Source organism: Polypterus senegalus, chromosome 17, assembly GCF_016835505.1.
Source record: "Polypterus senegalus isolate Bchr_013 chromosome 17, ASM1683550v1, whole genome shotgun sequence".
NCBI lineage: Eukaryota > Metazoa > Chordata > Cladistia > Polypteriformes > Polypteridae > Polypterus > Polypterus senegalus.
Window position 1 is genome coordinate 6,814,863 of NC_053170.1, and position 24,905 is coordinate 6,839,767.

At 42.4% G+C, this 24,905-nt stretch overlaps 1 protein-coding gene and 1 long non-coding RNA gene across 2 annotated transcripts in view; one reads left to right on the forward strand and one right to left on the reverse strand.

Moving 5' to 3' along the window:
• The window catches only part of samd14 (sterile alpha motif domain containing 14), an 86,909-nt gene extending 67,075 nt beyond the window's left edge, over positions 1–19,834 (reverse strand). The window contains exons 1-2 of the mRNA XM_039740282.1: positions 19,323–19,834; positions 10,128–10,170 (exon numbers count right to left, since the gene is read on the reverse strand). Coding sequence (XP_039596216.1) covers positions 10,128–10,167 — 40 coding nt within the window. The 5' untranslated portion in view covers positions 10,168–10,170; positions 19,323–19,834. The remainder of the gene's footprint in view (positions 1–10,127; positions 10,171–19,322) is intronic.
• Positions 19,835–19,944: 110 nt separating this feature from the next.
• Positions 19,945–24,573, forward strand: LOC120517791. Its single transcript, XR_005631104.1, has 3 exons — positions 19,945–20,011; positions 22,280–22,466; positions 24,505–24,573. It is a non-coding gene; the product is annotated as an uncharacterized LOC120517791 (long non-coding RNA).
• Positions 24,574–24,905: the final 332 nt, after the last annotated feature.

Consider the following 24,905-nt stretch of genomic DNA (forward strand, 5'->3'; position numbering starts at 1 on the left):
AAATGGAGTTTACCTCGGCATGTTGGCGCAGTGGTCATGCTGCTGCCTCGCAGTTAGGAGACCCGGGTTCGTCCTCCCTGCATGTCCTCCCCGTGTCTGCGTGGGTTTCCTCCCACAGTCCAAAGACATGGTGGATTGGCGATTCTAAATTGGCCCTAGCGTGTGCTTGGTGTGTTGTGTGTGTGTGTGTGTGTGTGTCCTGCGGTGGGTTGGCACCCTGCCCAGGATTGGTTCCTGCCTTGTGCCCTGTGTTGGCTGGGATTGGCTCCAGCAGACCCCGTGACCCTGTGTTCGGATTCAGCGGGTTGGAAAATGGATGGATGGATGGAGTTTACCTCACATACAGTTTTTGGTTACTTTGCAAAAAGAAAAAAAAATGATTAACTGCTGATGATGAAGATCGTTTTGTCTGTGCTGATATTCCAAACAGAGAAACCGATCCTGAATTACGGTACAAAGACATTAAACACACGTCTCACGGAGCTCATTAAAACGATTCAGCATATTGGGACTCCATCCATCCATCCATTTTCTAACCCGCTGAATCCGAATACAGGGTCACGGGGGTCTGCTGGAGCCAATCCCAGCCAACACAGGGCACAAGGCAGGAACCAATCCTGGGCAGGGCGCCAACCCACCGCAGGACACACACAAACACACCCACACACCAAGCACACACTAGGGCCAATTTAGAAATGCCAATCCACCTAACCTGCATGTCTTTGGATTGTGGGAGGAAACCGGAGCGCCGGCGGAAACCCACGCAGAACACGGGGAGAACATGCAAACTCCACACAGGGAGGACCCAGGAAGCGAACCCGGGTCTCCTAACTGCGAGGCAGCAGCGCTACCACTGCGCCGCCTATTGGGACTCCAAAGATTCCAAATATTGTGTTTTACAGAAGTTCTGAAATAAAAGTGAAACTAATTAAATAGCAACAATTCAAAGAAACAAACAAAAACAAAAAATCTGAAAAGTGTGTGTCTGGAAAACCAAACACGGGGGTTGGCGAGCAAAGCGAGCAGGGGGTGAAGCCCCCTAGTTACCCTAAAGAAAGAATGTAAAGGTAAACCCGTCCACTGTCCAGTACTGTACTGCTGTGTCTCCCGCAGTGCTAGAAGATCAAATACTGATGTTACCCCGTTATGTACTGGAATTCATGCCAGCGTGTTTTCTTTGTTATAAGCAGGGTAAATATGTAATCATTTCCATCCATCCATTCTCAAACCCATTGAATCCGAACACTGGGTCACGGGGTTCTGCTAGAGCCAATCCCACCCAACACAGGGCGCAAGGCAGGAAACAAACCCGGGCAGGGTGCCAACCCACCGCAGGACACACACACACACCAAACACACTAGGGACGATTTAGAATCGCCAATGCACCTAACTGGCATGTCTTTGGACTGTGGGAGGAAACCCACGCAGACACGGGGAGAACATGCAAACTCCACGCAGGGAGGACCTGGGAAAGCGAACCCGGGTCTCCTAACTGTGAGGCAGCAGCGCTACCACTATGCCACCGTGCCACCCTACGTAATAATTTAATAAAAATACAGTAAAATGTACGGGTACTCACCAATAATGAATGATATTGATTGAAGATGATGATGATGAATTAGCTGTGCAGTACGATGAAGGTATGTAATGAAGATAACGACTGCACAGCAAAGCAAAGGATTTACAGCTGCTCAGGTGGCTACTGTGGCATAACTTTTTAGTTCCCGGAGCAAATCCAGTAGCTCAACCTTCTCCTGTAGTGTCTTAAACTTCTTCTGGTGCTTTGGTTCATTGCCAGAAGCCGTTTAGAAGGTGAAGGGCATTTGGGCTTTAAGAACAAAATGAAAAACACTCGGCGAAACACTCGAGAGAGCTACACGCGCTAAACTGTTATGATACGGGAATGCTGTAGTGATGGGTCGTTCTTGAACGATTACGATTCTTTAATGTGACTCGGGAAGAACGAGTCGTCTCGTGGGAGTGATTCGTTCAGTCGCACCTGCGCATTTGCGCAACTTCCTATAGTTTCTGTATTGGAATTGATTCACCTGTTTCGAGTCGTTCGTTCATCACGTGACAGCCCCATACGCTTAACCTATGCAGTCTGAGCTGGAAAGAGAATTGAACGAAATGACTCGATTCGTTCATTTTGCTGAACGAGACTCAAAGGTCCGAGTCGGTAAAATGATCTGAACTTCCATCACTAGAATGCTGGGCTGCACCTGCCGGAGATGCGTCACAGGGCAGCAGCCAATCAGCAGCAAGGAGAAATGAATAACGCTCTCGGATTGGCTACTTTCACCATCCCAAGCCGCATTTTCCCCTACGGTTGCTTTGTGTTCTCTCTACAGTACAGTATTGCCACGAAAAAAGGCATCAAAAAATTGCGGAGGATATTTGCGGTTTCCGCTAACAATTATTAAGTTAGGTTCTAAGGAAAGATCCGCAAACGACTGCAGCCGTGAACTCTGAACTGTGACTTCGCGGGGGTCTACTTTATGTGAAAATGTCTTTGTTTCTTGTGCTGCTAGTGCTTGTGGAATGAGGGTTGCTTTTGACCCCCAGGTGAGGCGAAGCTGGAAGCACCCGAGCGGCGGGCATAAAGGGCGCAGAATAAGCTAAAGGTCCTTCTAAGGGGCAACTCATCAGCAATTGGCGTTAAGAGGTGAATTCCATCCATCTCCTGCCATTGCAAGGTCGTTACAAAATGCATGTGATGAACACGTTTCTGTTTAATGGAGATCAATAACTAATTGTGATAAATCCAGCTGGGTGCTGACTGGGAGATGAAAACAGCACCTTACAAGAATAAATCTCATCTGATCAGACACAAGGCTAAAGAAAAATGAACAGCTGCCCATAAGCTGGTGCCCGCAACATGCTTTGGGAGTTACAAGTCTAAATTCTTCACTCAGTTGAACAATAAATAAGATTTTAACGACTTTCTCCGGAAAATTCTGCACGTTTGTGATGGGCGTCATTCTTTTTGACTTATTTAAAAATACCCCTTTGTCCACCATTACATGCTTGGTCCAAGCTTGCAAAACCATTTGCCATCCAACTTGCAAGGCTGGAAATAAAATGTTTTGGCAACCCGTCTGGACCACCCAAAAAAAGACATCAATCGGTTGCAACGAGTGAAGAATGCAGCTGCCAGAATCTTAACTTCGTCTGCTCCTGTTAGGGGTCGCCACAGCGGATCATCTTCTTCCATCTCTTTCTGTCCTCATCATCCTGTTCTGTTACCCCCATCACCTTCATGTCCTCTCTCACCACATCCATAAACCTTCACTTACAGTGCTCTGTATTTCAATAAGAAAAACGACTTTGCAGCCAGGATACCACAATATACAGGTGGCTGCCCCAACTCTTTATCTGTCCATGTCTCGTTCTTGTGACAATATATATATATATATTATATATATATAGTATATATATATATATATATATATATATATATATACTATATATATATATATATATATATATATATATATATATATATATACTATATATATATATATATATATATATATATATATATATATATATATATATATATATATATATATATATATATATATATATATATATATCTGGGAAAAGGAGAATAAAAAAAAAACATAAGTATGGTTTGAACTATCGGACTGCTGCCGGTTTCTTTTATGCTTTTCATCACAGCGCTGTGGCCACACACTGTAGCAACAATGAATACAGTGAGTACCTGACCCAGGTTCCCCTAGACCGTGAGGCATGTAACATCTGTAATAAACTTAATAAGTTATACCGTAATGAAAATTGCATAATTAGATCTGGACCACCCTATACTGTAGGCGCCATCATGCGCTGTTTCGGATTAAAAAAGCTTTTCCATTAATTAAACGGGGCGACCCGGCTGCTGCCCCAATAATTATCAGGATCCAGTGCCGTACCTCGCATGACCGAAAAGTGCAAAGAACCCTTCATAAAATTAAACGGTTCTTCTACGATGGTTCTATCAGGACCACCACAACTCAGTTAAGTGCCTTTTTTGTAATGTCATTTTTTTTAAAGAGTGTACGTGTGAACTTTTCATGCCAGCTCAGCCCTACCCTCTCCCTGGATTATGTGACGTCTCTGTTAAGGACAATCCTAAAAAATAGCTTAACTCGCTTGATCCAAATCAGGTTCACCAACCCGACCCTCGAACCCCTCCAGCCGAAAACGGCCAATTTTGGCTCGAACAAGCGTCTTGTTCCTAATCTCCTTTTTCTTTCCGTTTCCATCATTCAAGCCAAGAACTGAGCGTCTCCATCTACAGCAAGTCCAAACGCTGACTTGCGGCTCGGAGTCGCATCCCCAGGACGGCTCTCATCTCACATTCAGCCCGCTATGCCATTAAACATTGACTGCCCCACCCCCTCTCCTATAAGTTATTGAATTTAATACAGCTCATAAATAAATTAGTAAGGGTCAGCAATAGAGACAGTGCACACACACACCCCCTCCCGGCCAGATAAATCCCCCCGGGACCTACGCAAGTGCGCCCGAGACGGTTCAGCGGCGCTCCGGCTTGTGAAGCTCAGCGTGGCTTTGCCTTTAGGGGATCCAGTCATTCTGCATACGTTTATGAGATCTGATTTGTTTATTCAGAGGACGGAATGAACTGAAATGGAGCGGTTAGCGGCGCACTAATTTGGCCATCATCAGAATTCATCTCTCCGCCCCCAAACAGACGCACACACTGAGAGGAGATCATCTGCCGAAGAGGAGGAGACCTCATTGACTAATGAACTGCTAACGTGGCTTCCGATGGGATGGCTACAGAACAGAGATGTTTGGGGGTATTGTTTGAAAAAAGAAAGAAACCATCAGAGCTGGGCGTGCGCACATCGGGGGAAAAACAGAGGCGCAATTACAACTCCAAGTGACAAATGCAACTTCACGACTGCGCTCACTCCTGGCTGTGCCGAAATGCGCCGCTTTGATGATCTGAATCACTCATGTGAGAATTCTGTGTCTTGGGCAACAATTAGCGCTGTTCATTTTCATATTTCAGTGTTACTATGCCGAAGGCATGAGCTGTACATGCTGGGACAAGCGCATTGTTGTGGCCAGAGGCAGTGGCTCCATTTAAAGGAAAACTGTTATACAAAAGAGAGAGTAATGGATAGCAATGCATAGAAAAGCAATTAGCATGACACCTTATAGTATAGTATAGTATAGTATAGTATAGTATAGTATAGTATAGTATAGTATAGTATAGTATAGTACAGCATACTATGAAATGTCATTGCATGGCATGACGCAATGGCATAGCATCACAGAGTGCATTACAGTTTGGCATAGCATGACATGGTATAGTATAGTATAGTATAGTATAGCACAACATACAATAGCTTGATATAGGATGGTACAGTATGGCATAATTCAAGCACATCGTTAATTTTAGCAGATATCATGAGCTTAGCCCTACTGAGTCCTACATGAATGTCAAATCAAAGAGTTGGTGGGGTGACTGAATCGCGTAGATTAGGGGTTTAAGCCCCTGAAGCCTCTGACAATGATGACACTGGTACAGTTGGCATAGCATAGAATGGTGTGCTATAGTTTGAAATGTTACTGCCTGGCATGTTGCAATAGGAAAGCATAGTATATTATAGACATGAACAGCACATTGCATTGTGGCAGAGCGTGCCATGAAATAGTATAGTTTAGTACAGTGGTTCTCAGACTGTGGGGTGGGCCCCCCTAGGGGAGCACGAAGATGTAAAAAAAAGAAAACAAAAATCAAAAATATGAAAAGTACATCTATTGAAACCAAAACAAATTAACTTAAACTGCATTCTGATACTAGAAAAATAAATATGGAGTTAGGTAAATATCGATAAAAGTTAAATAGGTATAATAAAATATGCATCTATGATATATCATTAATTAAAAACGAACAAATTGGTATTAGTGGGCTCCTTTCAAAAAAACGTTAGGGGGGGCGCGATTAAAACTCTTATGAAAATTCGGGTCGCAAATACTTAAAGGTTGAGAAATGCTGGTATAGTATATAGTATGAACTGGAATGTACAATATAGCAGAACATTGTATGACATGATACAGAAGTATATATTATGCTGTAGTTAGCATGGCAGAATGCTTAGTACAATATAGCATGGAATGTCACAGTATGGCATGGTGCACTGGTAAAGCACAATAATGATGTGACACAGAATCAAATAGCACTTTATGGTATATGACAGTGTGATATGGAATGATATAATATAGCATAACATAGTATGGCATGATTTGGAATGGTATAGTATAGCATAGCTTACTATAATTTAGCATAGTAAAGAACAAACTGATGTGCACTTTCATTGTATAGCATGATATACAGTAGAATGCTATAGTATAGTATAGTATAGTATAGTATAGTATAGTATAGTATAGTATAGTATAGTATAGTATAGTATAGTAATTCATGGAAAAGTATAGTATGGCATGACATGGAATGATAAGCTACAGTATAGCTGGCATGATATTGAATGCATAGCTAGTAGCATAGCAAGTTATGGTATAATATTTTATACCACTTTACAGCAGGTACATTTCAAATGAACATACATGGTCACACACCATAATTACATAATGTAATATGTTCATTATTTCTTTCACCTTCTGAAATTCCCTAATCTCATCCAGTCCTTGTAGATACCAACCCTATATGGGCCTGTAGTGCATTGTATGGCCCAAATTAATGCCCATACCCACAGTCTGGCCTGCCAGTCTCTCAGAGGTTTTGAATGAGTGTGATTGGCAGCTCCCAACTGGCCCAGGATGAGTTGGACTGTCTATGTGAATGAGTGTGCCATGAGATGGATTGGCATCACATTAAACACTGGCTTTTGCTTTGTGCCAAATGCTTCTAGAATGGTCTTTGGTAATCATGCCAACATCTTTTGGAGGATGTAATCTAGTAAAATTGATAATATAATATAATATAATATATGTGGCCCAGAATTGATGGAGGCATAATGTGATATAAGAAAGAGAAAAGCATTCCGAGTGCATCCAGAGAAAAGAACAGCGCAGCGTTTCCGAGCACAAAGATGAACAACATAAAAAGAAAAGGAGTTGTGGTTTACCTCATTCACTGCTCAGGAAGATAAATCACTTGAAATGCATAATTTATTCACAGGGTAATATGGTGAGAAATGTAAAGGGGAGCACATGAGCAGGTGTTGAAGGATGGAGGGGGAGGATTGTAATTAAAATGACTTTTCTGCAGATACTGGAAGAGGGAAACATTAATTAGTTTTGGGCTCGTATACTTCATAATGGAATACAGCAGACTAAAACACAATGTTTGGCTGAAATGTGACAGAAAGGCACACGACGACTGGCACGGTCCACTCTTAAGAATGTCGGTGCTTTAACAGCACTTTACTGGGCCGTGTGGTTCCAGTTTAATTCTGGGAAGAACTGTTTACATATGAAGTCGGTTCTTTAGGCTCTAAAAAGATTCCTAATATGTGGGCAAAACCTTTAAAATATGTTATGTGTAGTAGGCAGGATACAACAGATGAGGAAAACCTGAACTGAGTCTGTGTGACTGTATGCAGCAAGAGTGCTTTTAAAATCACAAATCTGTTATCCTCTATTCGTGGTTGTTCACTGTATAGGACTGCTTTCGGATCCAAATAAATAAAGGTTCTTTCCGGAACCTACATGTGGATGGGTCTTTGGGGTTTCAAAAATGGTTTCCCTATAACATCACTCTGAAAAGCCTTTTTAAGAGTGTAGTTGACATAATGAGATAACGAACACCATTAGGTGGACATAGCATTAATCCTATATGTTGTATGGCATACCAGAGCATAACATAGTGTAGTGTAGTATAGTATAGCAAATGCATCGCATTGTACAGTATGATATTATATAGTATAGTCTAGCAAATCATAGTACAGTACAGCATGGTTTGGCATAGTATAATATAGAAAAGGCAAAATATAGTAAAACATAGTATAGTATAATATGGTGTGGTGTGATATAGTCTAACTAACGTAACCTAACTTAGTATAGTATAGCAAGGTACAGTACAGTATAGTATAGCATGGCAAGGCTATAGGCATAATATAGCACAGTATGGTATAACATAGTTTAGGTATAGCACAGCATAGTATGGTATAACATGGGATTTTATTGTATAGTTTAATATAACCTAGTATAGTACAGTATAGTATAGCCTAACCTAATCTAGCCCAGTATAGCATAGCATAGACAGTGTAGCATAACATAGTATAGTATAGTATAGTATAGCATAGCACAACATGGACTTTTGTTTTATAGTATAGCATAGTATAGCATAGTGCAGTACGGTACAGTAAGGCAAGGTACAGCACAACATGGAATTTCATTGTATAGTATTGTATAGTGTAGCCCATTTTAGCTTAGCATAGTATAATACAGTACAGTATAGTATAGTAAGTCAAGGTATAGCACAGCATAATATAGTACAATATGGAATTTTGTTGCATAGTCTAATATAACTTAGTATAGTACAGTATAGTATAGCATAGTCTAGCCATTTTAGCTTAGTATAGTATAATGTGGTATGGCACCTTATAGTACAGTAAAGCATAGCATAGTATGGCAATGTATGGCACAGCATAGTATAATACAATATTGATTTTTGTTGTATAGTCTAATACCATTTAGTTTAGTATAGTACAGTACAGCACAATATAGCATAGTATTGCATAGTACAGCATAACAGAGCATAGTGGGATAGCACATACAATGACTATTTAAGAATAAATACCCCTCACTATATTAGCACACAGTAATAAACATAAGACAAGATTATCCTGTAAAATGTGTAACATGCAAAAAAATTGAAATTTAGAAAAATTAAAGCTCACTGCATCTTTAGCAGAACAAAAGGTAATTTATAACATTTAACAGAAAATGCCAATGACCCGATGACATAACATAACATTCCATCAATGAGTTTGTCCAGTTTGGGTCATGGAAGACCAGAGCACATCCTGGCAGTAACCATCTCCTGATGGGATGCCAGTCCACATCAGTGCCCGCTTACGCACACACACTTGCACTCGTAAGGTGGTCATTTAACTTCACCAATTCTCATGGACAGCGGGTGGCACCTCTGCCTCCCAGATCCTGTGCCCAGGATTCAAATCCCTTGTTACCCATGTGGGTTTTGCCCTTTAACCTGGTGTCTGTTTTGGTTTACCACCCTCATCTTCAAAGACGTAATGGTGATTTCAGATTGACCACACCAGGGCTGTTTCCTGCCTTGTGGCCACTGCTGCCCGGGTCGGCTGTAGCCTCTGTGATTCAGCAGGTATGAGAATGTTGCTATCTTTGGGATGCTTGGAAATAAAGCAGAGTACGGGAAGAAAACCCCAGAGAGACTCGGGGAGATCATGCCAACTCCTTACAGTGCCAATGCCCAGTTTGTGATTCTCAGGTTGTGTCCATCTAATCAGTGCCCCCCTCGATTAATGATATTATAGTGTGCATTAAAATTAAACCCACCCAGTGTGAGGGTCATTAGACCTTCAGACCAGCAACAGTTTATGATGGGGAATTCTAATTTGGACTTCATCTCAGACTGATGTTCAAACCTTGACTTCCACCTCGTGACTCCAGCTGGACGCTGAAGGCCCCACCGATGCCCCCTTGAGAGCAGCAGTCTGGCTTTTTAATTTATTTATTTATTTTTTTTTTTTGTTTCTGCTCAGCCTCATCTTCATTGCTGTAAAGGGCAATAAAGGACATTACCAGCTCCTGGCACACATGCCCATAATCGGCAGGCGTGTACGCCATGCGGCGCGCTTGTGAATGTATTCCCCTAAAACGCTCGCAGACCAAATAAGAAAATCAAAAGCCATCTCCTAATTAGAGCCGCCGTAAGCAAAGCCGAGCTGCGGCCACAGCAGAAAATGCAACCGAGTGCAGCATGGAGGACGGCCCGGCCTTCCCCCCCCTCCTCATTCCGGCTTCCTAAATTGAGCTGACACCTGGGGGGTTTGGCTCTGCTAGCAGGCCTGTCGGTTTTTGTGCACTGATCTGCAGAAAGGAAAGGATTTTAGCTTGGAGCAAAAGAAAGAAAGAAACACACACTCACCAAAGACATTGTCCGACTCTCCTGCCTTTGAGGAAGACATGGTCTGTGGAGAGAGACAGAGCACAAGCAATCAGGCAGAGGCAGGTATTTGAATTCCAGAAGCCCAAACAAACCCCTACCAACAACAGCCCAATCCCCCCCCCTCCCAAGCCCACCACCTCCACCAGGGCCTTCACCTGCCTGGCAGCGGCAGACAATCCTCACACTTGTTTACTCCCAAATCATCTCATTTACTCCGGCAACTGGAGTCACGGAATGCCAAAATACAGACAAGCATTGGGAAGCAGCCTGGTGGCACAGCTGTTAGCGCTGTTAGTCCCAGCTCGGGCAGAGTTCACATGTTCTCCTTATATGGGGCATGTGGGTGAGTGTGCCATGCTGCACACTGGCATTGAACCCACAGTTATACCACATTTAGTACCTAATGCAGCTGAAGTGTGTTACATGAACTGAAGAATCAGTTAGACATTATACATTATAGCAGGGCGGCATTGGGGCAGCTGGTATCACTGCCACCTCATAGATTCTGGCTTTCATTCCCACGTTGTCTTTGTGGAGATAACTTGAGAATTTCTTTCCATGTCCTTAAAGACATTCAGGTTAGGTGAATTACTGACTCCATAGTGGCCCAATGTGAGCATGACAGTGGGCATTGTCAGGAGAGTGCCCTGCAGCGACTGGCACACTGTCCTGCACTGAGCTCAGTGCTACTAGAATAGGCTCAAGCGCAAACATCCCTGACTTAGAGTAAGCAGGAGTGAACAGTTTGATGATTTTATATTATATTATATTATATTATATTATATTATATTATATTATATATTACTGCGGTGGGCTGGCGCCCTGCCTGGGGTTTGCTTCCTGCCTTGCACCCTGTGTTGGCTGGGATTGGCTCCAGCAGACCCCCGTGACCCTGTAGTTAGGATATAGAGGGTTGGATAATGGAAGGATGGATGGATATTATATTATATTATATATTATCAATTTTACTAGATTACATCCTCCAAAAGATGTTGGCATGATTACCAAAGACCATTCTAGAAGCATTTGGCACAAAGCAAAAGCCAGTGTTTAATGTGATGCCAATCCATCTCATGGCACACTCATTCAAATAGACAGTCCAACTCATCCTGGGCCAGTTGGGAGCTGCCAATCACACTCATCCAAAGCCCTGAGAGACTGGCAGGCCAGACTGTGGGTATGGGCATTAATTTGGGCCATACAATGCACTACAGGCCCATATAGGGTTGGTATCTACAAGGACTGGATGAGATTAGGGAAGTTCAGAAGGTGAAGGAAAGAATGAATCTTTAACTCTCTCTAACAGCAATACTCTGAACTCAGCTTGGCTGGCCAGTTGCCCCACAAGTGCCGAGCTGTGGTAGCAGATAGTTTTTGTCCCGGCTCGGCAGGAAGCAGATAACACATTTTTTGAGATGAACCGAGGGATGGCATGCCAAATCCAAAATAAAACAAATAAAATTTAAACAAAGAGAACGACACCCAGACGAGAGACAAGACTCAAAGTCAAAACCGGAGAGGAAGGCCTCAAAAAAATCAAATACGAACAGAAAGAGACTTGTGTTTATGTGTTTAAAGGAATTACCAGCAGAACGAATAAAGCTTGGCGCAAATGCTGACCATTCATGCTAATGAACTTGAGGTCACGACCCCGGAGACCACACCCCTAGGTACGCAGGATGCAAAATGGCGTCTAATGCACAAGCAGCACCAGAGCACTTCAGCCATGTGTTATAACCCACAAGGAGGACTGTGGCCGTATTGGGACCCCCGGTCACAGGAGTTTTAGTTTATATCATTTGGTGTTGTTATATTGCAGTCGACACAGTCTGAAGGAGGTGCCAGTCCATCACAGTGCCACGCTCTGCCTAGCCCTTCATGTTGGATACACGGTATTAATCCCCAAGGCTGATTTAGAATCAATCAGTCAACTTCAATGTTCAACTCTTTAGGAAGTGGGAGAGAAACTTAAAGAACCAGAGATAGAAAAGAAAAAAAAAAAATTGGGGGAGCGTGGGAGTCCTGCTGTGGAATCCATGAGGCACCCGCACTAAACACTGAGCCATGCCATGCCATGCTATGCTATATTTAATTTAATTGATTTTCGTGTAGTGCTCTTCACTGTGTATGGCTCAGAACCCCAGCACAACTCGACCGATATAACAAGATGAGAAAAATAATAAAATCAGACATCACTTCTACAAACGAACGCAGCAATTAGGAGGAGCACAGGAAAGCTAAACTATGCGATCCAAAACGTGTGGTGTTCTAAATCAAACTCAGAGAGTACTACACGTTTTCTACTATACTCTACTATAATGTGCTGTGCTATACTGTACTATCCCCCGTGCTATACTATCATTGACTGTAGTAAAGTTGAATGTGCCGTACTCTACTATACTGCACTATACTACACTCCGCTCAACTCTGCAGTATACTACACCGATTGAGGGTAATGGCAGCCTGTTCTAAGCAAGTGCAGTGCAGATTTCCTGCTATTCTGGACCATTGACTGCGGTGCTGAAGTGAGAAACACTGAACGTGGTGGGGGTGCCCCCCGTGGTGTTTCAAGTCTTCATGGTGGTCGGTAAGGCCTTGCCGTGTGGTGCTGTGCTCTCCTCCTTTATGCTATATTCCTATAAAATGAACTATACTTTATTCAGCTATACTAACATTGATTGTGCTGTACTGTACTCTACTTTACTGCACCATACTCAACAGCATCATACAATACCAATCTGAACTCATGGCAGCTACTCCAAGTGAGTGCACAGCAGTCTTATCATTTTGCTCTATTGTATTAGACTGTACTATACATTACTAATGAATACTGTACTGTACAGTAGTATACTACACTCCGCTTTATTGTGCTGTGTTATTCTCCATTATACTATGCTACATTAAACTGTACTGTACTCAATTGTGTAAAATTAAAAATGTATTGTGCTATACTGCCCTATCTTCCATTACACTTGACTACATTAAACTTTACTATACTTTACCATATTCAAAACTAGCTGTCCCCCGCGGCTCCACCCACACAGCAGTGAAACGGGACAAACTTTAAAAATCAATAAGCAAACAAACAGGTATCACTAGCTAAGGAGGCAAAGGTGCACTCCAACACATGGCGACGGAGGCTGGCACATGAGCGAGGAGGGCCCCGTCCCACCACATCTCTCTCGGATTCGCACAAATAAATCGGAACCGCAAGCGTACTTTGATACTTAGTGTGATGAGAGAAGTTGCAAAATGAACCAAGCAAAATTATAGAAAAAAAAAAAAACAATCTAAATCCGTTAAGTTGTTCTCTCCTTTTTTATATATAGAGAGATGTACTGTACTGTACAGTACTATGCTATCCTCAGCTGTATTATAGTATACCAACTTGGGGTCATGACGGCAGATTCCGGCGAGTGCACAGCAGTTTATCTGCCATACTGCACTACACGACACTACACGACAGTATACTATACTATACTGTACTCTACTAATGCATAGGGTGCTGGCTGTGCTGCTTAATACTGGATTGTGCTTCACGGTGTTATACTGTACTATTCTCCATTATGCTATGCTACATTAAAAACTTTGCTATGCCAAACTAAAATGTATTGTGCCTTACTGTACTGCGCTACAAATGTACTGTGCTGTATTGCACTACACTTAGCAAATGAATGGAGCTGGGCAGTTTGACATCCATGGCAGAGCGGCGGGCACCGAGCAGACTCCTGCCAGTCATGGAGAATCCATTGCATCCACCGAACAGGATCATCTCCAGACAGAGGAGCAGCTTCAGGACAGACTGCTGTCACCATCCTGCTCCACTGACAGACTGAGGAGACCCCACACTATGTGACTCTTCAATTCCAGCTGAGGGGTAAAAGTTAACATTATATAAAGTTATTGTCTGTTTTACCTACATTGTTATCACTCTTTAATTTAATATTGTTCTTTATCAGTATGCTGCTGCTGGAATATGGGAATTTCCCTTTAGGATTAATAAAGTATCTATCTATCTATCTATCTATCTATCTATCTATTATATAGTGCCTTTCCTATCTATCTATCTATTATATAGTGCCTTTCCTATCTATATATCTATCTATCTATTATATAGTGCCTTTCCTATCTATCTATTATATAGTGCCTTTCCTATCTATCTATCTATTATATAGTGCCTTTCCTATCTATCTATTATATAGTGCCTTTCATATCTATCTATCTATCTATTATATAGTGCCTTTCCTATCTATATATCTATCTATTATATAGTGCCTTTCCTATCTATCTATCTATCTATTATACTCAACTGTCTTATGCTGTACCAATTTGGGGGCAATGACAGCTTATTCTAAGTTAGTGTACAGCAGTTTTGCTGCTATACTATACTATACTATACTATACTCTCCTGTACTAAACTATACTAATATATATTTTTCAATTCTGTACAATGCGACATTATAGTATGGTATTATGCTGTTCTGTACTTTACTAGACTGCACTGTAGTGTATTAGACATTCGTACACATGCTTCCTCCAATTCATGGTACAGAGTTTGTACTTTCAGCAGATGTTTAATTTCTTATTAATTTTATTCTTTCCTAATCGGTTTGTGTTTTTGTCTTAAGCTGTTGCACTGTGCTCTGCAACCCAGAAATCTTATAATAGACAATCAATCAATCAATAATCAATAATCTGTATCTGTTTATTTTTTCCTGGGTGTCTGATGGACTCTCCTGATGGTTTCGTCAAACTCCCAGCTGGCATTTCTTTTCCAGCCATTGCAATCCAGCTGATAACACTCTGCTAATTAAAAGAATCTTCAAGACTGAGAGACAGACCCCCAATGAAGCCCCCCCCCGTGTTCTTTGAGGTGCAGACAGCCGCGGTGATCTCCGGGTTCACCCCTCATAACCGCGATAGTGTTGTTTATTACACTCCCTTGTCATTTTTTTCTTTTTGTTAAATTCATTTGGGGGTCTCTTTCCACTTCGCATATTCAGATTTACGCCCCAGAGGTCAGCGGCTTACTGACATCATGGAGACAGAGGGGCTCTGAGCTCTGAGTTGGTGAAGCGGCAGCCTTGGTTGAGCACACCCTGTGAGTCCACCACAGAGGGGCTTCAGCCTGGTGTGAGACATGGTGGGCCGGTCTTTAACATTTGGATCCTGTAAGCTGCTGACTGCATACAGAGATGAGTTCTGTGTCACCTTTCACAACGTGTCCCCTACAAAAGCTGTGAACCACAAGACACCACAGAAGGTGTGGGAGAACATTTAGAAGACCCTGGGAGCAAAAAACAAGAGCAAGACTTGGGGAGTCTGAGTGACCCTCATATGACGGGTGAAAGTGAGCCTGGGTGAGGGCCGAGCATGTGACGTGTCATTTAAAGATGTCAGCTGGTCAGGACGTCACATACAATCAATACACTCGGCCAGTGCGTCTGACTGAGATGAAATGAAACGACTTGCAGGGAGAGCTGCGCCCGCCACCACTCCATTGTACCTCCATTAGCTTCTCTAGGCCAGGCACTTCAATAACCATCAAGTCTGACATAAAAGGCCCACACTGCACGTTTAGGACCACCTGAAAGACATGAGACCTGACGGGAAGTCCATCAGAGCCTCAAAGGAGAAGTCACCCGAGACGACTAAATCACATAAAGCAGACCACAAGCTCAGCACGTCACCCACGGGGGTGAAGAGGACCAAGTCAAGGCCCAGGGACACCTTCTCTTTGTAATTACTACGCACTTTTTGTTTTTTCCCCTTTTCTCATCACAAAGGCCACTTTAACCTACCAGATTTAAAACAAAGATGAGATGCAGGAGAGCAAGAATCAAAGAGAGAGAAAAACAGAAAGAGAGACGTAAAAGACACAATAAAATAGATAGATAGTAAAAGACACCATGTAATAAAGAGATGAGAAAGGCACTATATTAACAGAAAACACACTTTGTAATAGACAGTTAGGAAAGGCAACATATGATAGATAGATAGATAGATAGATAGATAGATATGAAAGGCACTATATAATAGATAGATAGATAGATAGATAGATAGATAGATAGATAGATAGATAGATAGGAAAGGCACTATATAATAGATAGATAGATAGATAGATAGATAGATAGATAGATAGATAGATAGATAGATAGATAGATATGAAAGGCACTATATAATAGATAGATAGATAGATAGATAGATAGATAGATAGATAGATAGATAGATAGATAGATAGATAGATAGATAGATATGAAAGGCACTATATAATAGATAGATAGATAGATAGATATGAAAGGCACTATATAATAGATAGATAGATAAGGCGCTATATAATAGATAACACTATAAGATAGATAGACTGTCTATATAATTATCTATACATTATATATAGTACCTTTCCTAGCTATCTAATAGATAGTAACACATGTGCCCATTTTAGCTCAAGTGTTCAATCAACTGAGCGCCGGGCTTTAAGTCGTGTCTGCCCGTTTAGGTGCCCTCGCATGCCGAGGCCGTTTATACCGCAGGGGGCCCGAGGTGAGGCCGTGGTGCTCCATATTTATGAAACGCACACGGTACGCGACGCTTAGATTTGCTCTCCTTGCCTACGGCGCTGAGTTATTTCTTTCTAAAATGAGTTCCCGGCTCTTGAGCTCATAAGTCATGTCTGTTCACGGAGTCTCGTCAGATTTAATCTTTATAACAAACCAGTGCTCGCTGTGCCATGGCCGGCATTCTCTAGGTTGTTCCACTCGATGCTCCTTTGACTTTCGACTGCTTGTCTCCTCCCCTCATATCAGCATTGAAACATCCCAACTGGGTATGCAGAGCACAGAGTGCAACGTGAATGGTGAACAAAAACACGAGCACCAGCTCCACCTGACAGCAAAAATCCTCTTTAGATGAGAGTGTATCCAAAGTGATGTGCCGATGACGGGTGTGCGGACACAAATGAGAGGCACACGAACTACTGGGCAGAGATAACGAGGCCGCCCTCTCTGGCGTGTATCAGTGATGACCCCTGAGTCACTTCGTGATTCTAAATCGCTAAAGGCAGCACCTCAGTGCACTGACAGGGACTCCTGTTCTCAGTCTGGACTTTAAAAAGGGGGAAAGGCAGGGGGCAAAATTAAAAACAGCGCCTAACTGAAAAATATAGGCAAATAATAAAAAGTTAAATAAATGGCTTATCTTTTCCACTTTTTTTCTTCATATTATGAGTTCACAGACGATCTCATTAATGAGCGACCGTTCCCCGAGGTTGAAATGTAGGACACGAGGACGGAGTCTCAGAGCTGTAAACAATACCGTCTCGCGGCGCGCTTTAATTCGGTTAGAGAGATTTACTCCTCGGCAACAGCAGCGAGTGGCCAATCAAACTCATAATCGCGGTTTAAATCCTTGCTGACAGGACAAAGACGACAGGAACAAACGAGAAGACTCCAATGGCTGTCGCTAACAAGCTTAGGGAATTACCAGAAATGATAGACAGATAGGAAAGGCGCTATAGATAGATAGATAGATAGATTGATAGATAGATATGGAAGGCACTATATAACAGATGGATAGAAAGTGCCAGGGTGAGTGCAAACCGAAAATTAAATTAATCTCGTTTGAAAATTACTGAAGGACCAGCTCATTATCGTCCGACAAGGTGAATTTTCTAAGGATAGCAAGTCGAATTAAAACAAATGGAAAACACAAAAGTGCAGAGACTCAGCTCTACGACTTTGTTGCGATTCTCCCAGGACTCCCCAATATGATTTTTTTTTTTTTCTGATCAGTTGTTTGTCGGGATAATTGTTAAGATGTTGACGGCTGGCGTGTAAACCTCCTTCATACTAAGTAATTGACCTCGATGGCTTCTAGCTTGGTCTCAAAAACGTACAGTGCCAGTTACCACAAAAAGAAACAGACAAACAGTAGCAACATAAAGACTATAGTTCTATCTATCTATCTATCTATCATATAGTGCCTTTCATATCTATCTACCTATTATATGCTTTTACCTATTATATAGTGCCTTTTATATCTATCAGTCTATCTACTGTATAGTGACTTCTCTATATGCCTTTTATATCTATCGATTATATAATGGTACCTTTAATATTTGTATTATATAGCACCTTTCATATCTATCGATCAAACATTTAGTGACTTTTCTATCTATCTGTCTATCTAGTATATGCCTTTACTTCTATTATACAGTATACTACCTTTCCTATTTACCTGGTATATAGATCCTTTTCCATATGTCCAAATGGCGCCTTCTTTATCAATTCATTATTTAGTATCTTTAATATCTATGTCTCTATCATATGCCTGTTCCATCAATCTATTATATAGTGCCCTTCATATTTATCCATTATATAGTGCATTTTCTGTATCTCACTATCACACAGCACCTTTCATGTTATAATTAATTATCTGGTTGACGCCTTAATTCGAGGTGTGACTTACAGCATTTGAGATACAATTGGTTACATTTTTTCCCCCAGTTGGAGCACAGGCAGGTGAAGTGACTTGCTCAGAGTCCCATAAGTGTCAGTAGTGGGATCTGAACGCACAACCTCAGGGTATGAGGTCCAAAGCCTTAATCACCACCCTACACTGTATCTAGATTTATTTATTTGACACGTCGATTTCTCTATTATATAGTGCCTTATCGGTGTATACAATTTATTCATCAGACACGCCGCTTTTTCGTTTCACCCTCCGCTTTGATCGCATCGCTGCCGTAATTTGTGATTCTTTTCCTAATGCTTAACGATGCAGAACACGACATTTTTCGCTCCCTTTTAAATCTCTCCATCACCGAACACTGCGTTTATTTATTATTTATTTATTTTCCTTCAAAACTGAATCGCCCCGGGTGAAGAATGTCCCAGCACCTGACCGTTCGTTTGCGTGCGCTTCTTGCGGAGCACAGCGACCAGCGAGGCAGGACCAACGCGCTCCGTCGCCGCGTTTATTAAGTCCAAAAGCGGTCGTTCAGTCGGTCCACTTGGACGTCCCGATTGCCCTGTTAAAGTTACTGTTGCTTTGGTGTTTTCTTTCTCGCGCGCACTCCTCAGCTCGCAGGTTCCTTTTCCAAACAAAGCCACCGAGAAGTCGAAGCAGCGGGCTATCCGATAAAACCATAATGATAATAAAAAAAATAAAACTCACCTGCAGCAACGTCAGAGCATCCACAACGAGCCGAGAGCCATTCTAGCATTTGCCGCCGCGGCTGCGCTTGATTTCTCCGGTTCCAAATTTTTCTCCTCCGGATGAGGACACGACATCCACGGGGCACTGAGGCTGGCAGCTCATTGGAAAGCTTCGTATCGCTGTCCCCTTCGCCACTGCCGAACAGCGGACAGGACAGGAGGGGCAGCGGGAGGTTCAGTTTAATCCGCAAAAGAACGAGACGCCGCCTCCTCCTTCTCCTCCTCCTCCTCCTTCCCCTCCTCCTCCTCCTTCCTTCCCTCCCGCTTCTTAAGTGAAGCTCCGGGACGGGGGTTAGAAAATTAAACAGGAAAGATGAGAAGGTGTGGCCGAGGCGACCAAATGCATAAATATTTAAATAAAACACAAGCAAATAAATAGCCGACAGAGTGAAACCCGGAAACAGCTGATGCAGAGCTGACTGGAGTCGTTTGGAGATGCTGATAGTCGGGTCAGCCTGTCTTAGGCGCGCTCCCGTCCGTACGTACGCACGCACGCACGAAAGCGCGCTCTTGCTCAGCTCTGCTTTAAACGCGCGGCTCCCCAGAGTGACGTTTATTCGGCTCGAATTTGGTGATTCATGGCCGAGCCTGCAGCACAGAGCTGATAAAGCCGGGAAGAGAACGCCATCAACTCCCCTTATTATGCAGGTGATTGTTCCTTTTCTCACGCTTTATTGGAATTCAACAAAATGAAGTAAAGCAAAAATATTATTTAAGGAGGCAACAATATAGCGCCTTAACAGGAAAGCAGAGGTCCTTCGGTTTGAAGTGGGTCTGCATGTGTCTCTGAAGGGGCAGCTACACAGGAGAGCTTCTAAAGAATGGACTTTGCGAAGCCACCTTCAGTTTTATTCAGCTTAGACATGGAGTTAAAAGTGCCGGTAATTGAAGAAAATACGAGAAGGAATAAACGAAAGGGTCACCTCCGATTAACAGCGTATAACACTGGTAGTTTCTCCATCTGCACGTGCAGACCTTCACCGAGGATTCCAGTTTTATCCATCCGTCCAAATGAATCTGTGTTCATTAATGGCTAATATATTCTGTGCCCATGTATGCGAGTGTGCCCTGCAGTGGACTGGCATTCTGGGTGCATTTCATTAGTGTTGGGAATCAAATGACTGGAAAAAGGATATGAAAATGGACTGTTGAGTGCTGCAACGCAGGATACACAAATATAATATACTGAATTGTAGACGTAAAGAGCTCCATTAATCTATAGTATTATATAGTGCCTTTCATCTCTCTCGTTAGATCTATAGATATGAATATCTATGAATCTATAGATATGTGAACTAAACCAGATAATTTCAATCATGTGTTCCCCCAATTGTTAGAAAGGTCGATAAACATTTCGAAAGAATCCTTGGCTCGTAAATTCACTCTGATAAATAAAAATCAATTGTATAGTTTGCGAGGTTGAAGAGGTGGAGCTTGAAGAAGTACACTGCAGAAACGAGCAAAAAAGACGTGCCTGCCAACATGTGCAAGGGATGAGCCCCTCAAAGTGCCATTGGGGGCATTTCACTTTAATTGGTAGTCCAAATGCTCTAGCTGTCATACAGCGCCTTTCCTATTATTATTTACTTGTTTGACAAATTCCTTTAGCAAAGGAGATTTACAAAATTTGAGATACCATTGGCTGCTGTGGGCTGGCACCTTACACAGGGTTTATTTCCTGCCTTGCGCCCTGCGTTGGCTGGGATTGGCTCCAGCAGACCCCCATGACCCTGTAGTTAGGATATAGAGGGTTCGGACTCGGTCAGGGTCACACAGTGTCAGCAGTGGGATTTAAACCAATAATCTCCAGGTTTTGGAGTCCCAAGCCTTAAGCAGTTTCCTATCTATCTATCTATCTATCTATCTATCTATCTATCTATCTATCTATCTATCTATCTATCTATCTATCTATCTATCTATCTATCTATCTATCTATTATATAGTGCCTTTCATCTATCTATCTATCTATCTATTATATAGTGCCTTTCATATCTTTCTATTTGTTTGTCTGTCAATCTGTATAGTGTCTTTATCTATCTAGCTATCTATTTTCTGTCTGTCTATTGTATATTGTCTAATGTTTCTGTTCATCTGTCTGTCTTCTTATTGTATATAGTGCCTCTATATACTTATTGATTATAAAGTCAGTCAGTCATTTTCCATCCCGCTATATCCTAACTCAGGGTCATGGGGGGTCTGCTGGAGCCAATCCCAGCCAGCACAGGGTGCAAGACAGGAACAAACCCCGGGCAAAGCGCCAGCCCACCACAGTAATTATAAAGTGCCTTTCATATTTATCTTTTTTGTCTCTCTGTTGTATAGTGTCTTTATCTATCTATTATATGGTACCTTACATAGCTTTCTGTTTATCGGTCAATTGTATATTGCTTTAATCTATCTATCATATAGTGCCTTTCCTATCATTCTGTTGTATATAGTACCTTATCTATCTCATTAACTATCTATTAGACAGACAAACCGAAAGATAAGAAAGGCACAATTTCAATGTCTATCTATTGTATAGTGCCTTTTGTCTGTTTATTGTATAGTCAGTGACTTTTATCTCTCTCTCTATGTATCTGTCTATTGTATAATGCCTTTCATATATATCTTTATGTCTTTCTATTGTATAGTGCCTTCTGTCTATCTATCTATCTATCTATCTATCTATCTATCTATCTATCTATCTATCTATCTATCTATCTATTATATAGTGCCTTTGATATATGTCTGTTGGTCCATCTGTCTATTATATAGTGCCTTTCATACCTTTCTGTTTGTCTATTATATAGTGACCTTTGTCTATCTTCTTGCACATTCCCTGACTGGGATACCAATTTCCATCTCATATGTTTAAGACTTTCTACTGTTTAAATGAGGCTCAGTGAGGCTGATTCAGTTTGTTTCTAATTACAGTTTCAGAAAGCAGCTTAATCCAACCTCAGATCACTGGGTGGTAAGGCCTATCCCAACAGCATCAGACACATGACAGGAGCCAATGAAAACCTGCAGTACAACTGAGCAGATCTGACACCTTACTGCCTTTGTCTGAAGAGGAGGACTCCCTCTGCCTTCGAGGCTGACTGCATTTGCTTTGGTTCAGGTGTGTCCAATTAAATTCGGATTAACAGCCCGAATGTGTCCAGAGGCAGCATTGCGCATTCTCATTAGCACAAATGCTTCAAGTGCGGTAGGTTGCCGATATTTCGTTCCTGAAAAGTGGAATTCTTAACGCTCAATATTTGTTCGTTTGCACGAGACAAAGGGTGGAGAATAAAAGGGGTGGGGATGTGCAAATAACGAAATAACGGTCACTTGTGCCTCAAGCCTTGCCGGTTCCCTGGAGAAATCACCTCCTATCGGCCTCTTTTATCCGTCACCCCTGTGGCCCCCTCGCCGATATATTCAGTAGTGCGTGTGCGCGCACAAATGGGCGCCTGACCTGACCCCATGTTTTAATATACGACCTTACGTAGGACCAAACGCTATCCACCACCCCCAAACGACCCCCACCCCGGTGATAGCGGACCTGACAGAGACTGATGGGTCCTCAAGCTTTGGGCAGGTGGAGTCCAACGCTCGCTCCCCCCACTCCACCAAAAAAAAAAAAAAAGAAAAAGAAACGTGCGCTCGTTTTCTGCAGCAAGCGCTAGTCAGTGACGGCCCTCTGGGGAATGGCGCATATGCTTTCAACTTCAATAAATCGCCTCTCCGCGCGCGGGCGTGTCGTCCTTGTCAATGCGGTGGCAACATCAGAAATGAGCGCTGATAGTTTATGCTGAGGATCGGGGCGTCCGGCGATTGTGTCCGTTTTGTGCGGATCACCGGGGTTCAAAACGCAGCGTGCGTCGTTAGAGTAAGACGTCTGTAACTGCAGTCGGGTTTACTAAAGCGGAACACTGGGGACGAAAGAGAGGCGTTCTGAATGACCGAGAGACAGATGGGGACAGATGGGGACTGGAACAATAGGAAAGGGACATTAAGGCAGAAATGTGATGGGGGGTTGGGGGGAGTCCACTGGTCTACTCTACAAAGATTAAATGAATGCATCCATAAATAACATGTGCTATGTGATGGTTAGCTGAGCAGTTTCACAGGCCTTGGTTCAGATTAAGGCATTAAAAGTCAAGACGGAGATAAAGAATGTGGGGGTTATTATTGACTCAGACCTGAATTTTAAATCGCATATTAATCAGATTATTATGACAGCATTTTATTTTTATTTTATTTTTAACAAACCCCAGGCAGGGTGCCAGCCAACCGCAGGGCACACGCACACCCACACACCAAGCACATAATAGGGACTATTTAGGATCGCCAATGCACCTAACCTGAATGTCTTTTTCACTGTGGGAGGAAACTGGAGGACACGGGGAGAACATGCAAACTCCACGCAGGGTGGACATGGGAAGCAAACCCGGGTCTCCTAACTGCGAGGCAGCAGTGCTACCCACTGCACCACCGTGCCCCCCTAGGACAGCATTTTATCACTTAAGAAATTACAAAAGTTAGACTTCTTATAACATTGCAAGATGCTGAGAAATGAGTTCACGCTTTTGTTTTTAGTCGACTAGATTACTGTAACGCACTCCTCTCAGAACAACCCTAAAAAAGACAACGAGTGCAGAATGGAGCTGCCAGAATCTCAACTAGGAAAAGAAAATCCGAGCACATCACGCCAGTCTTAGCGTCGTTACACTGGTTACCTGTGCCATTTAGAATTGACTTTAAAATACGGCTGATGGTTCACAAAGCCTTCAATAATCTGCTCCATCTTATATCTCAGAATGTCTCCCACCTTACCCTCCAAATCGTAACCTTAGATCTTCAAATGAGGGTCTGCTTAGAATTCCAAAAGCTAAACTTACAAGAAGTGGTGAGGCGGTGAGCCTTCTGCTGTTAGGCACCTAAAATCTGGAATAGCTGACTGATAGAAATTCACCAGGCTGATACAGTAGAGCACTTTAAAAAAAAAAATGATAAAAACTTGTTACTTTAACACGGCTTTCTCATAACTTAATTTTAATTTAATCCTGATACTCCGTATATGCATTTAATTATCAATATCATTCCTGGTGGTTCCTCAAGCCGTACTAACCCCTGCTGTTCTTTTTCTGGTTTTCTGTGGTGCCCATCTGCAGCACCTCCTCCTGATCAGAGCACCATGATGTCCCACCATTGATGGATTGAAGGCCAGAAGTCCACATGACCGTCATCATCAAGTTCTTCCATGTGAACCCTGAATACCATGAGGACTGACTGAGGTCATTGATGTTAGGTAGAATGCCTAGAGGGGGCTGGGTGGTCTCGTGGCCTCGGACCCCCTGCAGATTTTATTTTTTTTTTTTTCTCCAGCCGTCTGGAGTTTATTCTTGTTTTTTCTGTCCTCCCTGGCCATCGGACCTTACTTTTATTCTGTGTTAATCAGTGTTCTCCAATTCTATTCACTTATTAGTGATCAGCAATAATGGATACAATGAGGCTATCAGAAATAAACTGGATACATTAGGATTAAAAGTCAAGATGGAGGTAAAAAGCTTAG